This window comes from Anabrus simplex, chromosome 7, assembly GCF_040414725.1.
Source record: "Anabrus simplex isolate iqAnaSimp1 chromosome 7, ASM4041472v1, whole genome shotgun sequence".
Lineage (NCBI taxonomy): Eukaryota > Metazoa > Arthropoda > Insecta > Orthoptera > Tettigoniidae > Anabrus > Anabrus simplex.
Genome location: NC_090271.1, coordinates 21,257,784 through 21,276,357, shown reverse-complemented (window position 1 = coordinate 21,276,357; position 18,574 = coordinate 21,257,784). Strand labels below are relative to the sequence as shown.

Sequence of the window (18,574 nt, the reverse complement as noted above, 5' to 3'; positions counted from 1 at the left end):
CGTGTTTTTTGGCTTGGTCTGCCACTGCTAAGCAGAGTCCTTGAGGGGCGTGCCAATCCAGCTGATGAGCCCAATTGGCACGTATGGGCGAAACTCTGCAAAATGCACACGGCCTAACCACCCAAATGTTGGTTCTATTCATGTGATTGTAAGATCTGCGCCCGTGAAAGCCATTTTTGATATGTATCTCTAAGTTTATAATATTATGAAAATGTGGTTTCTTTCAAAATATTGGGTTGGTAACTACCAACCCTTGCCACCCCCGAATTACGTCTATGATTGTAAATAAAGACCTGTCTGAAGGCTGGCTAAATTCAGTAATAACCCAGGAGAGGAGGAATTTGAACAAAGAAAAACAGACTCTTAACAACAATGTAACACTTTATTTCACATACACCGAACAGAACTGAGTTTTAACGGTATCAATTATGTCGTCATGTTCCGTTGATACAAACTTGAACATCATTTAACAACATTCACAGTTTACAAACCATTATGAAGTATCAGACGGGATATTTTAAGTTACTCCGTGCATTTTACTGAAGAAGTACGAATTCTCGTCCTTCTCTGCTTATCACAACAATAAGCAAGACATACACCAACAACTAGTGGATGAGAGCTCAGGAATTAGCAGCGAGAGAAGGAGCAGAAAACATAGCCCTTAGATCAATACAAAACACAAGTATAACTTCATTTTCTGTAGGGCCTAGCAACGTATAATTCAAAATCCGCTCCTCCAGTCAAATATACAGTACATCATGTCCATTTCTTGAAGGAAGCGACAATTCACAGGTGCCTCATTCTACTCCCTGAGGTTTCTTGCCGTAACCGAATTTGCGCCATTCTGTAACAGAGGAAATAAAATCAGTGCATTCTCTATTGAAGTAAATAAAACGTCGCTCAATTTACACTCGATCCATAAGAAACCTAGAGTTTATTTCGGCTTAAAAAATATTTCTCTTTTCAAGACCATACGTTCATATCAGACGCTACTATGATAGCGTATAACCGAGGATATGATCACGTTATCATCAGATATGTAACATTGCTCAATCATTAATCAATCACCACTGATCTGCATTAGCCCAGGTGGCAGATTTCCTATATATATATATATATACTAGCAAGATACCCGTGCTTCGCTACGGTATTATACTGAAATTTATAATTGAATGCTTATTGTCTTAGATATGTAATCCGCCGAAATTCGCGATCTGACTCGTTTTCTGCGAGAATCCACCAAAATTCCCGATCTGACTCGTTTTCTATTAGAATACGGCACGTTTCCTCCCATTTTTCAATCTTCCTTTCCAGCAATCGATTTCGTACTTCCCGGGCTAGGCTCAGGTATTCCTCCCGGTCAGTTGGGTCCGTAAATCTTTGCCATCTTTTCCTATAACTTTTTTAATATGGATAAAATCCTTCAGGAGATCCGGCGTGGTGTCATATTGGGTGCCTTGGCGGCACTGAACCCGCGGCCGGACTGCATTCTCAGTCATTACCCGTCCAGGAGCCGTTTGCAGCGCGGTCCGCACATTTATTATTATTATTATTATTATTATTATTATTATTATTATTATTATTATTATTAATGTTATTCTTATTCTCATTATTATTATTATTATTATTATTACTATTATGTGCTGCTGGGATGAATGATGACAGGGAAAACCGGAGTATCCGGAGAAAAACCTGTCCCGCCTCCGTTTTCTCCAGCACGAATGTCACATGGAGTGACCGGGATTTGAACCACGGAACCCAGCTGTGAGAGACCGGCGCGCTGCCCCCTGAGCAACGGAGGATCCTTATAAGTACATTAAGAACAGTAAAATCAATTGGTCTCACCTCCTTTTACACCCCACCGCCGTTAGTTTTTACTGCCAACCGCCCCCACCCCCGCCCAAAATATATTAAAAGAAGGCGTGTTTCTTTATGTTTAAGGGAGATTCCAAACACCAATGTTCACGTCTATTACCTTCAGTTTTGAGATATAAGTATCCCCATAAATATAATTTACTTTTGTCACTTCATTTCAAACTACTCCCCCCCCCCCCCTAAGTGAATTTTCCCGCAAAATGTACTTGTATCTTTAATAGTGAAGGATCTTCTAAATACCAATTATCACGACTCTACCTTATTCACTTTTTGATTTATGTGTCCTCATGAAAGGAATTCAACTCCTTTACACTCCCGCCCCCCAAGATGGTTTCCCCCCCAAAACGCGTTTTTCTTTGTTTTTAAAGGTGATCCAAATACGAATTTTCACGTCTGTAACAACTTTAGTTTTTATTAGATGTATATATTCTCATACAATTAAAGTCAATTAATTTTTCAATTCTTTCACCCCCCTCCCCCGCTTCATTGGATTTTCCGAGAATACGTGTTTCTTTACTTTTAAAGCAGATTGCAAATATCAAATTTCACGTCTGTAACATCTTCATTTTTAAGATATCAGTAGCCTAATTAAAAGAATTCAACACCATTTTCAGTCACTTTCACCCCCCTCCACCCAAGTGGTATTTCCGAAAATTAAAAATACACGTTTCTTTATGATTAATAGAGATAAAAATACGTTTCCTCCCATTTTTCAATCTTTCTTTCTAGCAATCGATTTCGTACTTCCCAGGCTAGGCTCAGGTATTCCTCCCGGTCAGTTGGGTCCGTAAATCTTTGCCATCTTTTCCTATAACTTTTTTAATATGGATAAAGTTTTTTTAGATATACTGTAAAAATTCTGATTTTAAAATTTCACCCCTTTTGGGTTCCCCTTAAGTGGAGTTTCCAAAAACAAATCACCTATGTTTCTTTACATTTACAGGAGATTCCAAACACCCACTTTTTACGTCTGTAACATTTTACGTTTCCAAGATAATCTTTCAAAAAATTCACCCCAATTTGTCACTTCTGTTTAACCGCCATTTATAGGATTTTCCAAAAACTAAAAAAATACGTGTTTCTTTATTTTTAAAGGAGATCCCATATACAAATTTTCAGTTCTGTAATGTCTTCCGTTTCTGAGATATATGTATCCTCATTAAAGGCATTCAACCCATTTTTCACCCTTTTACACCCCTCCTATTGGGATTTACAAGAAACAAAAAAATACGTGTTCCTTTATTTTTAGAGGAGATTCTAACTACCAATTTTTACATCTGTAAATTTTAAAGTTTTAAGATGTAGACACATTCATTTTTAAAAATTCACCCCCCTTTTCACCCCTCAATATTTGGATTTTCCAAACAACGAAAAAATACGTGTTTCTTTACATTTATAGTAGATCCCAAATACCAATTTTCAGGTCTGTAATATCTTCAGGTTATAAGTAGCCTCATTAAAGGCATTCAAACCATTATTCACCCTTTTACACCCTTCCTATTGGGATTTTCTGAAAACAAAAGAATACGTGTTTCTTTATTTTTAAAGGAGATTCTAAATACCAATTTTTACATCTATAAACTGTAACAGTTTTGAGATATAGATACACTCATTTTAAAAAATCACCCCCTTTTCACCCCCCCCCATTAATTGGATTTTCCAAAAACAAAAAAAATACGTGTTTCTTAATTTTTAAAGCAGATCCTAAACACCAATTTTCAGGTCTGTAATATCTTCAGTTTCTGAAATATAAGTAGCCTCATCAAAGGCATTCAACCCATTTTTCACCCCTTTTCACCCCTCCTATTGCGATTTTCCGAAAACAAAAAAATACGTGTTTCTTTATATTTAATGAAGATTCTAAATACCAATTTTTACATCTGCAAACTTTAAAAATTTGGAGATATAGATTCACTCATTTTAAAAATTCACCCCCTTTTCGCCCTCCCATTAATTGGTTTTTCCAAAAACAAAAAAATTCGTGTTTCTTTATTTTTAAAAGAGATCAAAAGTACCAATTTTCAGGTCTGTAATATCTTCAGTTTCTGAGATATAAGTACTGGTATCCTGATTAAGGGCATTCAACCCATTTTCCAATTTTCACCCCTTTTCAGCCCTCCTATTGGGACTTTCAGAAAACAAAAAGATACGTGTTTCCTTATTTTTAAAGAAGATTCTAAATACCAATTTTTACATCTGTAAACTTTTAAACTTTCGAGATATAGACACACTCATTTTAAAATTTCACCCCTCTTTTCACCCCCTTAGCGAAGGAATATCCAAAAATCCTCTCTTAGCGAGCACCTACATCTTAATATGAATATATCCCCAAAATTTCATTTCTTTACGTCCAGTAGTTTTGGCTCTGCGATGATGAATCAGTCAGTCAGTCAGTCAGGACAAGTTATTTTATATATATAGATATATATATATCCTACCTGGACTTAAATAATTGCAAAGAATTTGGAAATGTGTAGAGCATCTCCCTTGGTAGGTTATTCCAGTCCCTAACTGCTCTTCCCATAAACGAATATTTAGCCCAGTTTGTCCTCTTTTTTTTACAATTGGCTTCACGTCACGCCGACACAGATAGGTCTTATGACATCGATGGGATAGGAGTGGGAAGGAATTGGCCGTAGCAAGGTACAGCCAGTAGCAGGATGCCTGGTATGAAAATAGGAAAGCACGAATAACCATCTTCAGGGATGACGACAGTGGGGTTCGAACCCAGTGTCCCCTGGATACAAGCTCACAGTTGCGCGCCCACACTGCACGGCCAACTCGCGCGGTACAATTTGTCCTCTTCACTTCCAAATTTATCTTCAAATTGTGATATTTCCTACTTTTAAAAAACAATCAAATTTATTAGTCTACTAATGCCATTCTACGCCATCTCTCCACTAACAGCTCGGAACATATCACTTAGTCGAGCAGCTCGTCGCCTTTCTTTCAAGTCTTCCCAGCCCAAACTTCGCAACGTTTTTTGTAACGCTGCTCTTTTGTCAGAAATCACCCAGAACAAATCGAACTGCTTTTCTTTGGATTTTTTCCAGTTCTTGAATTAAGTAATCCTGGTGAGGGTCCCCATACACTGGGACCATACTCTAGTTGCGGTCTTGCCCTCTCCTTTACATCCTTGCTACAACCCCTAAATACCCTCAAAACGATGTGCAGAGATCTGTACGCTTTACTTACAATTCCGTTTACGGTATTTGATTGTTGTAAGTTTTACCTTTTATGTCCTTGTTCAGTATAATGTCTTGCTAACCTGTTTTACGAAGGTGCAGACCGACGTATCAGGAAAAAAGGTGAAACGATATTATGGCCATTTTAAAAAGTTGATTGAACTTGCCAGAGAGTAATAATAATAATAATAATAATAATAATAATAATAATAATAATAATAATAATAATGGCGTGTGGAGCAGGTCTTTTGATTTGACGCCCTATAGGCGACATGCACGTCTGTGAAGATGGGGCCCTACTCACGACGAATTCTAATGCTGATGACGACACACACACACCACCACCATCCGAGCCATCGGGAGTCGAACTCGGGACCTCTTAGACCAAAAGCCAGCACGCTAACACTATCCATTTAGCCAAGCCGAACGCTAGCAGGTAATAAAGGACTCCAAATTGGAAGTTTCGGATCCCACTGGTGTCCGATTGGCCATTTCAGTTCTGTATTTATGATCTCTGCTATACGCAGTAAACACGACCTAACACGTTACGATGTTTACTTCGAGTAAATGCGGTTGTGAAAATTAAATATTCAGTGTGAGTTACTAAACTCATCTGGACTCGAACCAAGGTACAGTCGTCGTTCGTCGTGATTGTTACCAGATTGTGTGTCCAAACCTGTCTCAGTGCAGCTGTTGTGTGCGTGTCCTGTCAATCGCCAGTAATGTCAGTCACTCACAGTCGGTGCCAGTCCAGCTGTTCACCAAGGACCAACGCCCCCAGGACGGGCCGTTTTCGTTCCGGACGTTTTTACCCACCACCTCTCTTGATTAGTTAAATCCAACAGTGTTCAGCAGGCCTGCTACGCACAGTGAATGTGTTCAGGACAACTAACTGAGCCTTAGGTTAGGATAGGTTAGGTTATATTAGGTCGGGTTGGGTTAGGTTCGGTTCGGTTAAGTAGGTTGGGTTAGGCTTTGTTGTGTTAGGTTAGGTTAGTTTAGGTTGGGTTGGGTGGGATTGGGTTACGCTGGGTTGTGTTAGGTTAGGTGTGTGCTTCCTGTGACTGTTCGTTGAAACGTCTAAATTAAACCCAACTGGAATGCTGTAAATAATAATGACTAAGACACTCTATCACTCGGAAGAAAAATGAGAGGACATGGGAGCGAATTGGATAGTCCTGTGATATTATCCGTTGTTATTAAAGCGGTCTTTGTATTTGGGGCGGGGGCCAGACAAAGCGTCATGCCCAGGTGTATACAGCGAGCAACTGTAACTCATTTAAGGTGGAGTGATTGTAAGTGGCGGCGAATAACATATATTCGTTGTATGAGGCTGCTGAGTGCACGCAGCGAAGTGAAAATGAGGCCTGTCAGCCCGTCCAGAAGTGGCGGCCTACTTGGCGTAAATATATCCCCTAACTAGCAAGATACCCGTGCTTCGCTACGGTATTATACTGAAATTTATAATTGAATGTTGTTTTAGATATATAATCAGCCGAAATTCGCGATCCGAATCGTTTTCTGCGAGAATCCGCCAAAATTCGCAATCTGACTCGTTTTCTAATAGATTATGGCAAGTTTCCTCCCATTTTTCAATCTTTATTTCCAGCAATCGATTTCGTACTTCCCAGGCTAGGTCCAGGTATTCCACCCTGTCAGTTGGGTCCCTAAATCTTCGCCATCTTTTCTTATAAACATTTTTAATATGGAACAAATCCTTCAGGAGATCCGGCGTGGTGTCGTCTTGGGTGCCTTGGCGGTACTGAACCCGCGGCCAGACTGCGTTCTTAGTCATTACCCGTCCAGGACCCGTTTCCACCGCGGTCCGTACATTTGACGACGGTCCAGAACATTATTATTATTATTATTATTATTATTATTATTATTATTATTATTATTATTATTATTATTATTATTATTATTATTATTATAGTTGTTCTGGACCCCACAGCAAGATGCAAGACCGCTACTTGGCGGTAAATTACATCTGCTGCCATTGTTATTGTTGAGAATGTGACCAGCACCAATGTCGCGCGTAGGCAAGTGTGCGGGATTTCTGGCGATACGAATGACATACTTCCGTGCATTATTGACCTTATTATAGAGGTGAACAACTGGACGGTCAATCTCATTCCTATCGTTTATTTCAAATGTGTTTAATTTTTTATTCATATGCCAGGAGAATCTACTGTAATATAAGAACGTTCTCCGAAGGAAAAGTTGGCTGTTGTGTGTGTGTGTGCTATGGGCTTTACGTCGCGCCGACACAGATAGGTCTTATGGCGACGATGGGATAGGAAAGGCCTAGGAGTTGGAAGGAAGCGGCCGTGGCCTTAATTAAGGTACAGCCCCAGCATTTGCCTGGTGTGAAAATGGGAAACCACGGAAAACCATTTTCAGGGCTGCCGATAGTGGGATTCGAACCTACTATCTCCCGGAAGCAAGCTCACAGCCGCGCGCCTCTACGCGCACGGCCACCTCGCCCGGTAGTTGGCTGTTGAAAACGAACCCAGGAAAGATTAAAAAGATCGGTTTATGATCAGAATAAGTACATCGAAAATATACAGCCTGTTTCCAGTCATTCGACAGGGTCAGGAATGGAATGAATAAAGCCCCATCTAGCGGCGACAGTAGGAATTGTGCCGGCTGACGAAGCACTCCTCTGGGGCAATGATCGATGAATGACAAATGAAATGAAATATTGGACAGTGTTGCTGGAATGAATGATGACAGGGAAAAGCGAAGTATCCGGAGAAAAACCTGTCCCGCCTCCGTTTTGTCCAGCACGAATGTCACATGGAGTGACCGGGATTTGAACCACGGAACCCAGCTGTGAGAGGCCGGCGCGCTGCCGCCTGAGCAACGGAGGCTCCTTATAAGTACATTATGAACAGCAAAATCAATTGGTCTCACCTCCTTTTACACCCCACTGCCATTAAGTTTATTTACCCCCCCCCCCAAAAAATTAAAAGAAGGAGTGTTTCTTTATGTTTAAAGGAGATTCCAAACCCCAATGTTCACGTCTATTACCTTGAGTTTTGAGATATAAGTATCCCCATAAAAATAATTCGCTTTTTTTAAATTCCTTTCACACTTCTCCCCCCCCCCCCCCTTAAGTGAATTTTCCGGCAAAAAATACTCGTTTCTTTAATAGTAAAGGATCTTCTAAATAGCAATTATCACGACTCTAACTTCTTCAATTTTTGATTTATGTGTCCTCATGAAAGGAATTCAACTCCTTTCCACTCCCGCCCCCCAAGATGGTTTCCCCCACAAAACGCGTATTTCTTTGTTTTTAAAGGAGATCAAAATACCAATTTTCACGTCCGTAACAACTTTAGTTTTTATTAGATGTATGTATTCTCATTCAATTAAGTCAATTAATTTTAGAATTCTTCCCCCCCCCCCCCCTTTCATTGGATTTTCCGAGAATTAACGTTTCTTTATTTTTAAAGGAGATCCCATATACAAATTTTTAGGTCTGTCATATATTCAGTTTCTGAGATATATGTATCCTCATTAAAGGCATTCAACCCACTATTCACCCTTTTACACCCCTCCTATTGGGATTTACAGAAAACGAAAAAATACTTATATCTTTACTTTTAAAGGAGATTCTAAATACCAATTTTTACATCTGTAAACTTTTAAAGTTTTAAGATATAGACACATTCATTTTAAAAATTCATCCCCCTTTTCAACCCCCATTATCCGGATTTTTCAAAAACGAAAATATACGTGTTTCCTTATTTTTAAAGTGGATCCCCAATACCAATTTTCAGGTCTGTAATATCTTCAGGTTCTGAAATATAAGCAGCCTCGTTAAAGGCATTCAACCTCTTTATCACCCTTTTCCACCCTTCCTATCGGGATTTTCCGAAAACAAAAAAAAAGTGTTTCTTTATTTTTAAAGGAGCTTCTAAATACCATATTTTACATCTATAAACTTTAAAAGTTTTGAGATATAGATACACTCATTTTAAAAATTCACCCCCCTTTTCACCCCCATTTTTTGGATTTTCCAAAAACAAAAAATACGTGTTTCTTTATTTTTAAAAGAGATCAAAGGTACCAATTTTCAGGTCTGTAATATCTTCAGTTTCTGAGATATAAGTATCCTCATTAAAGGCATTCAATCCATTTTCCCCCCGTTTCACCCCTCCTATTGGGATTTTCCGAAAACAAAAAATACGTGTTTCTTCTATTTTTAATGAAGATTCTAAATACCTATTTTTACATCTGCAAACTTTAAACGTTTTGAGATATAGATGCAATGTTTTTAAAAATTCACCCCCCTTTTCACCCTCCCATTAATTAGATTTTCCAAAAACAAAAAATACGTGTTTCTTTATTTTTAAAAGAGATCAAAAGTACCAATTTTCAGGTCTGTGATATCTTCAGTTTCTGAGATATAAGTACCGGTATCATGATTAAAGGCATTCAACACATTTTCCCCCATTTTCACCCTTTTTCACCCCTCCTATTGGGATTTTCTGAAAACCAAAAAATACGTGTTTCCTTATTTTCAAAGAAGATTCTAAATACCAATTTTTACATTTGTAAACTTTTAAAGTTTTGAGATATAGGTGCACTCATTTTAAAACTTCACCCCCCTTTTCCCCCCCTTAGCAACGGAATATCCAAAAATCCTCTCTTAGCGAGCACCTACATCTTAATATGAATGTATCCCCAAAATTTCATTTCATTATGTCCAGTAGTTTTGGCTCGGCGATGATGAATCAGTCAGTCAGTCAGGATAGATAGATTAGAACCGGTTGTAATTCATTCTGAGTTAATGTGATTGTATGTGTTCGCCAATTGGCTCATCCTAAATTAAATTAGATCGATAAAACTGACAGTATTTTATTCGTACAGAGCAAGTTGGCACTTCGGTTAGGGTCGCGCAGCTGCGAGCTTGCATTCGGGAAATATTGGATTCGAACCCGACTGTCCATAGCCCTGACAATTCTTTTCTGTAGTTTCCCATTTCCATACCAGGCGAATACTGGGTCTGTACCTTAATTACTGCCACGGCTGCTTCCTTCCCACTCCGAGCCCTTTTCTATCCGATCGTCACAAGAAAACTTACCTGTGTCGAAAGCAAAATTGTAAAAGAATATTTATATTAATAATACTAGCCTCCGTGACTCAGGCGGCAGCGCGCTGGCCTCTCACCGTTGGGTTCCGTGGTTCAAATCCCGGTCACTCCATGTGAGATTTGTGCTGGACAAAGCGGAGACGGGACAGGTTTTCTTCCGGGTACTCAAAGTTTCCCCTGTCATATTTCATTCCAGCAACACTCTCCAATATCATTTCATTTCATCTGTCATCCATTAATCATTGCCCCCAGAGGAGTGCGACAGCCTTCGGCAGCCGGCACAATTTCTACCCTCGCCGCTAGACCCGGTCGAATGACTGGAAACAGGCTGCGGACTTTCATTTTCATTTATAATACTATTGTTTACTATCGAAGGCATTAGGCCTTAAGTTTTTGTTCGATGAATGGGGGCATCAGGAAAAGAAAGGCGAGGAAATGGAAGAATACTTAGATTAGCTACCCTACCATAATTCTGTCGTACTCAGAGGAGAACAAGAATTTGGTAATAAAGAACGAATGAGAAAAATAAATACATTAACATGGCAGACTCAGCTAAGGACCTCAATGTACATGTTTTATGGTGCATGTCGAAATCCCGCAGAGCACGGGTTTGACACCCGTGCTAGAGTACCTGTGCACGACGGAGCCCCACACTACTGACTCGTAACAACTGTTTCTCGTGCACGCAGAGCTGCAAGTCAGTTCTTGACGTTAACATGCCTGGTGTAGAGCGTTGGATAAACTATCACTGGCAATCTTTGTTAAAATCTGTTACAAAACCAACCTCGAATTTTATTCTCGTGTCGTTCTATGTCCCTGCGGAAGGCGTGGAAGTTCCAGTCTTGCGCCAGTCCCTTCAGGTTGGGAGGTAACACTCGGCGGGGAATGGCAGCGTGCAGTGAGATGAGGTCGTACCCATGTAAGTAGATCTGGAAAAGAAGATATCGGTATTTCTTATTTTTAAAAAAGACCCATCTTCCTGTCATTGTGCAAGGATCATTTGGTTTGTATAAGAGAATAGATCACACCAGAAGTAGAATAAGGAAATTGTGTGAGTGAAAGAACAGGCTTCCCTTCTGCACTGGTGACTTGTCTAACATAAAGGACACTGCAAATAATGCAAACTGACGTTGAAACAAGCTCATTTTATTACCATAAGGGTTTCCTTCTTTACTTTCAGTACAGAATTTGATACACATATTCCCATTGAGAATAACTTTCTCTCTAACTGTTGAAAGAAATAGAAAAGGAAGAATATGAAAGGTCACAGGGTATGTATAATAATAATAATAATAATAATAATAATAATAATAATAATAATAATTTCGTGTAGCTATTTCTAGCCGAGTGAAGCCCTTGCAAGGCAGACCCTCCGATGAGGGTGGGCGGCATCTGCCATGTGTAGGTAACTGCGTGTTATTGTGGTGGAGGATAGTGTTATGTGTGAGTTGCAGGGATGTTGGGGGCAGCAAAAACACCCAAACCCCGGGTCATTGGAATTAACCAATGAAGGTTAAAATCCCCTACCCGGCCGGGAATCGAACCAGGGACCCTTTGAACAGAAGGCCAGTACGCTGACCATTCAGCCAACGAGTCGGACACAGGGTATGTAACACACAAGATATGGGGAGCCAAAACTACAAACAAACGGGGAGGAACGTTCATTTGAGCGAAGAGATGAATGTTTGGGACGAAAAGAATAAATCATTAAAAAACTAGAACACCTTCTCATGCATATCGTCAGTTCCATCTCAAAGTATCGTCTTCCTTCCAACCTTCCTTCCTTCATTCAATGTATTTAGCTCATTCCTCTGGTATGCCATTTCCGTGTCCTTATTTCACAGAATTCTTTAATTTTCCATTTTTTCTTTATTGAATAACCCATTTAACCACAAATAATTCATCTTCACTCGTGGTAAATATTGTTATTTACTTTACAATTCGACAGGTGGCCATTATCGTCTTTATGGACTGACACCGTGGTTAATTGGTTCGAGCCCCGTTAGTTGAAAACATTATTATAATGATTATTCGCACTCAGCTATTTGTTGTGGCATTTCGAAATCACATTATGACTGTTTTGGAAAATAATTTAAATTCGCAAAAAATAATTAATATCTACATTCCACCTTGTAGCCTACTCCCTAAAATTCTGCTCCATTTTGATATAATTTTGGCAACTTTTTAATTTTTGTATTTGGTGAGTTTACCTTCCAGGTTTTGTTTCTCCATGGTCTCACTTGTTATTCTGAACAGAGGCCTTGTGGAGAATAGGAAGAACGGAGGGATATGCAACGAATAGGGAAAAAAGCGGATACAAATTGTGTGTGAGCAGATTTTCGTTTCTATTTTTCCATATTTGCATTTCAATATTTACATTTAAGACATTTAACATACTGTTCAACTGCAACATCTATTGTAGCATATTAGGTTACTCTTATACTACGCATAGATAAGACATTTTTGTTGTTGAGCCTTATAATTTTCGTATTTTTTTCAGTCCTCCTCAAGAAGGGAACAGTGAGTCTCTTCCTAAAACAAAGTTGTTCAGGAAATCTTATGTTGGTAAATACACTTAGGAAATGGTAAAGTCACCAAGAAAAGCCCAGGCCTCCATGCAGGTAACCGGGGAAGTTATTCATAAATCCCACAAGAAGGTAAAATTGGAAAGACAGAGGTATCGCCGAGCAGAATGGAAAAGCCTTAATAAACCATCTGAAGGAGACAAGTATCATAACTGAAGACGCTGCTTAAACGCTTGAGGTAAGAAAACAACAGCTTAAATAATTTTATCAGTTTCCCTATAACCGCATAGCCCTTGGTGGTGCTATTTGAGGATCCAAACAGACTCTGCGCTGATGACCTAACAGACAGACATAGATAATATTTGGAGCCTTTAGAAGTCTGTAATTTGTTCTTGTTGTATCACAATATCGGTTAAAAAATTCAAGAACAATGTAATACCATAAATTGTCTTGTCAAAAAGCTATATCTTTCAACTTCCATTGTTCCTGACATGTCTTTCTCCTGCTGCTGCCCAAACTTCTGATGTGAACAAAGGATGGCGATACAAGAGCAGAGTATCCTCTTAAACTACACTGCTTGCACTGCATTGAATTTATTTTCGAGTCGTACGAGAAATATTTCCTCATAGTTTGCCCCATCCCTATACACTGCGGAAGTGTTATCAGTTAGTGGATGGTAAGCCAGGATTCAGTTCAGAGGTCGCAACTGCTCTAATTTTGAAAGGGAAGGAGATGGCTATCCATGAAAAATCCCTAGTGAGTGCACTGATGATGGATGAAATATGCATCAGGAAGCACATTGAATTTGATGGAAAACACTTTGTTGGTTATGTGAATTGTGTTACTGAAATCGATGATCAGAATTTACGCGAAGCCAAGGAGGCTTCAGTATTTATGGTGGTCTCTCTAAATGGACACTGGAAAATTCCAGTGGATTACTTTTTAATTAACAGCTTAAGTGACTCGGGGAGAGCAAACTTAGTGTGTGAGCGCCTTAAAATTTTAAATGACCTAAATGTAATCGTAGTGTCGCTTACTTTTGCTGCTTCTAATTTACCCAAGGCCCGTTGTCTGGGAGCTTCTTTTGATGAAAATAATATGGTGAGCTGGTTTGAAAATCCCTCAAATTATGTTCAAGTATTTATTCTTTTAGATGCTTGCCATAGTATAACATTAGTGAGGAATACTTTAAAGGTTAAAATATTTTTGCCAGAGGTGATAATGTAATAAATTGTAGGTACTTGGAAGAGCTAGAGAAACTTCAGAGTATTGAGGGTCTTCATCTCGGGACAAAACTTACCAAAAGACACATTCACTGCGAGAAAGAACCAATGCAAGTAAAGCTCACCACGCAAACATTCAGTGAAAGTGTTGCAAGTGCACTGACATATTGTGACAAAGACTTAAATCTTCCTCAGTTTCAAGGGTGCGAAGAGAATGTAAAATTTGTTAGGCTCATGGGCAATATATCTAACATCTTTAACAGCCGTAATCTCTGTTCAAAGGGATGGCAGAAACCACTGAAAGCAGAGAACACCCACAGTGCCAGGGCCAGTATTCAGGAGGCTATTGAATGTATACAATCACTGCAGGAGATGGGTGGTGGTGTTTGTCTAGTGAAGTGCTCTGGGAAAACTGGTTTCGTAGGTTTGAATGTGTGTCTAATGTCTGTCCTAGGAGTGCATGACTCAATTTTGAACATGCCACAACTGAAGATGCATTTTCTGCTCACTTAAAAAAGTCAGGATCACCTCGAAGTATATTTTATTGCCATTAGGAGTCATGGAGCTCATAACAACAACCCCACAACTAGGCAGTTTGAAGCAGCATACAAAATACTCTTGCTCCATATACATCCAGTGTCACTTGCTCTACAGTTGACCCTACTGTAATTGTGAACTATTGAGACCGCACTTGAATAACAGGTGATCCCATTAATCTGCCTGCCAACAGTACTGAGATACTTTTTGTTAGTCATAATCATGACTATATTTCACACCCAGCCAACTCGACATTATATGTTAAGGATGTAGTGGAATATACCGCAGGTTTTGTTGTGAAAAGATAAATGTGATGTTTGCAAGGCGGTTCTCCAAACAGCAGTTTCACATTCAACACTCTTGAAGAGAAGAAAAACAGAGGTGGTCTTTCTATCCCATCGTTAGATGTGGTTTAACTCTGCAAGGAAGGTGAAAAGATGATGCGACAATTCCGGCACAAAATGGCCCTTTAAATGTAATGTATTTGTAATGGCAGTACAGAACCGTGCTAAGAGAGAAGTGCGTAATGAACTTCAGGAGCATACATTCGATTCTCCACCCCCTGACAACCATATTCATAAGCCGAAGCGGACAGTTTTGATGGAATATTTTAAAGTGAGTCTCCACCATAAAGCACGGCTTGAAACAGAAAAACATCACAGTATGAGGGTACGAAGCTTTCACACAAAGACTGTTCTGTTCAAGAACCAGTAATGTAAGGTAGGCTGCTTCTATATGTGTAAAATAACATGTCCTGACTGGATGACTGACAGATTCATCATCGCCGAGCCAAAACTACTGGACATAAAAAGTAAATTTTCGGGATACATTTATATTAGCCTGTAGGCGCTCACTAAGCATGGACTTTTTTTTTATATTCCCTCGCTAAGAGGATGAAAAGGAGGTTGAATTGTTTAAATGAGTATATCTATATCTCTAAAACTTAAAAGTTTACACACATAAAAATTTGTATTTATAATATCCCTAAAAATAAAGATACGTACTTTTTTTGTTTGCGGAAAATCCCATTAATGGGGTTGAAAAAAGGTGAGTGCCTTTTTTGAAGATTCTTATATGTCAAAAACTGAAGATGTTACAGACATGAAAATTGGTATTTTGAAAATCCAATTAATGGAGGGTGAAACGGAGTAACAAAGGGGGTGAATTAAGAAAAAACATTTCTACAGTATATCTCAGAAAAGTAAAATGTTACAGACGTGAAAATTGGTATTTGGAATCTCCCGTATAAGCAAAGAAACACAGATAATTTGTTTTGGGAAAATCCACTTAAGGGGAACTGAAATCGGGGGGTGAATGTTTAAAATGATATTTGCTTTACTTTGCACCAACACAGGTAGGATGGTGACGATGGGATAGGAAAGGCTTAGGAATGAGAAGGAAGCGAGCGTGACCTGCTGTGAAAATGGGGAAACCGTAAAAAAGCATCTTCAGGGCTGCCGACAGTGAGGTTCGAACCCACTATCTCCCGGATGCAAGCTCACAGCTGCGTACCCCTAACCGCACGGCTAACTCACCCGGTTTGTAAAATGAGCATACTGTATCTACAGTATATACAAAAACTTACCATATTACAGACGTGAAACGTGGTATTTTGAAAGTCCTTTAAAATTACAGGAACATGTATTTTTTTTTGTTTCGGAAAAGGAACTTCACGGAAATGAAAAGAAGTAAAAATGGGTTGAAATATTTTTTATGAGGATACTTACATCTCAAAATCTGAAAATGTTACAGACGTGAAAGTTGGTGTTTGGGATCTTCTTTAATAAAGAAATATGCATTTTTTTCGGAAAATTCACTTGGGTGGGGAAAGGACTGATAAAGGGGTTGAATTATTTTTATGGGGTGCTTATATCTTAAAAACTGAAGATGTTACTGATGTGGAAATAGGTATTTGGAATCTCCTTTAAAAGAAACAGATTCTTTTTCGACCTGAGAGAAGACTGTTTCTCACATATACAGTTCCATGTCGCATTGTCATCTTAGCCCCAAAAGGCAATACCACAAACGCGGTTTACAGACAGTTTCTGGGGTAAATTAAACTCAATTTTTCGGCGAGTTTTTATACTTTAAGGATTCTCTGATAATGTCTGAGTACAGTACCGAAGAACGATTGCTTTTATCAAGTTACGAAATCCACGCGAGGGAAGTTGCGGGTAACTGATAGTGGTAATATAAATATTGTATTTGCTATGCAAACATATTACAGTGTGTAGGCCTATATGAGGATTTCTGTGCTTCCTGTGACTGGAATATTTATATAGACTCGGGTAGCTTATGCCGGAGGATGCCAGTGAGGTATGTTAGTGTTCTTCTTTAGGCATATTCCCTGTAATCATTCTGTCTCTGGAAATTATTTCTTAAATTACTTTTATATTGTCATGTCATGTTTCCGTACTTGGTGAACAACATTACTGAGTGCTGCAGGATGTTACCTCCTATTTGTAAGTCTACTTCAAATTGGCATGTGCATTAGCTTGTATTGGGCTTTAAACTAAGCCTAATTGAGTAGGTGGCAGTGGAGTGAATTTTACCTGTGTTGCCTTTTATGCATCCATTTATTATTATTATTATTATTATTATTATTATTATTATTATTATTATTATTATTATTATTATTATTATTACTTTGTTGAAACAGCATATTATAAAATATCCCTGTTTCATATAGAGATAGGTTGTGAATTTTTCCAACTTATGATAAGTGAAAATTCCTTGTTACCTGTTTATCTTTTGCTCTTGAGAGTTCATATTTTTGTCATCTCTTGGTGGTGTATGGTGTATGATACTCATATTCTTTTCTTTCCATAATGGTCCTGTAGACTATGTGTCACTCTTTTGTGTCTTGTGCTTGGGCACTGGTTTGACGTAGGCCTATTTCGGTCAAAAGAACACGAAGCACGGTAAGTACAATATTTTGCAGCTGTTCGTGAAATTTATGGAGTGTCTGTAGACGTCAGTCGCATTACTGTAATATTTAAAATTAGGTTGCACTTCCTTATGGACAACTTTCAAAGGTTACCTTTCAGCTATTAATCCAAATATGATGCGGCAATTGGAAAAAATGATATGTCCCTAAATATTAAACAATTATAGTGTTACTCACGGAGATGTAATACTTGGAAAAATACGATTGTAATGAGGTTGTATCCTATCGTAGGTCCCTTTCGGATTTAAAGATTTCCGTCATAATTACCCATCTATGCCCATGGTTTTTATTGTAATTTACGCTTTACGCTAATAGCTTAACACTCGTATGTGATGTGGATTGCCATAATGGGGTATATATACGATTTTTCACGATTTTACGCTAAGATTTTAACATTCATAGACCGAACATGGGTACGTACTGCAAGGCGCAAGTATACTTGCACGTCGGTAGGTCGGTAATGTCTTTGATTTTGAGCCAGAGATACTCCTGAAGTCTGTGGTAATGTGATGGGGAGGGGTCACGTAAAATAAACGGTGGTTGGTACGCGTGGATGTTGACGGGGTGAAAGGAGTACCTATGGTTGTAGGGCTGTTTTGTCAAATGTTATGTAAAAAAAAAGGTATAACTGGTATATGTGTTTAATTGACTGTACAGTTGAAGGTGTGTCGTAAAACTACCTGTGGCCACAATCTGTATCCATTTATACAGGTGGTGCCTGAGGTCAACAATATGCAGTAAATAGTTAACCACAACAGCCAAGCGGGGTGCCTCTCATGTTCCTATTTCGTGGCCTTTTCGAATGTCACTCTTTGACAATTCTCCTTATATCCTCTCAGAACCTACTTCGAACTAACCCCCAGTCAGCTGATCGTGATGTTGGCTTCAATCCGCAACAGGGACGAGGCGCTATGCGCAATCTATGAGTATTTTTAATGCTCTAAGGCTGAAACGCTTAACAGTCTATCACCGCCGACTCGATCCTTCTATACCGCCTGCTGTATGCGAGGCTTTGAGCGAATAGGCTGCGACAAAAATTCTCCATGAGATGGCAGACATAGATGCAAAAAGTTCTTAACTCATTATTACGACGACAGCCTACAAAACACTATGCAGTATAGTCATATGTTCACTGAAGTTCGTAAATTACATCAGTAATATTAAGTATCGGTAATATTACCTGC

General features: G+C 38.9%; 1 protein-coding gene across 2 annotated transcripts in view; it reads right to left on the bottom strand.

Moving 5' to 3' along the window:
* Window positions 1-363: 363 nt before the first annotated feature.
* The window catches only part of LOC136877215 (alpha-tocopherol transfer protein-like), an 86,346-nt gene continuing 68,135 nt past the window's right edge, over window positions 364-18,574 (bottom strand). Inside the window, exons 7-8 of one of the 2 annotated variants that reach the window (XM_067151061.2) lie at window positions 10,943-11,087; window positions 364-844 (exon numbers count right to left, since the gene is read on the bottom strand). In XM_067151061.2, the coding sequence (XP_067007162.2) occupies window positions 798-844; window positions 10,943-11,087 (192 nt within the window). In that variant the 3' untranslated portion in view covers window positions 364-797. The remainder of the gene's footprint in view (window positions 845-10,942; window positions 11,088-18,574) is intronic. The other variant, XM_067151062.2, reaches the window with a different exon arrangement.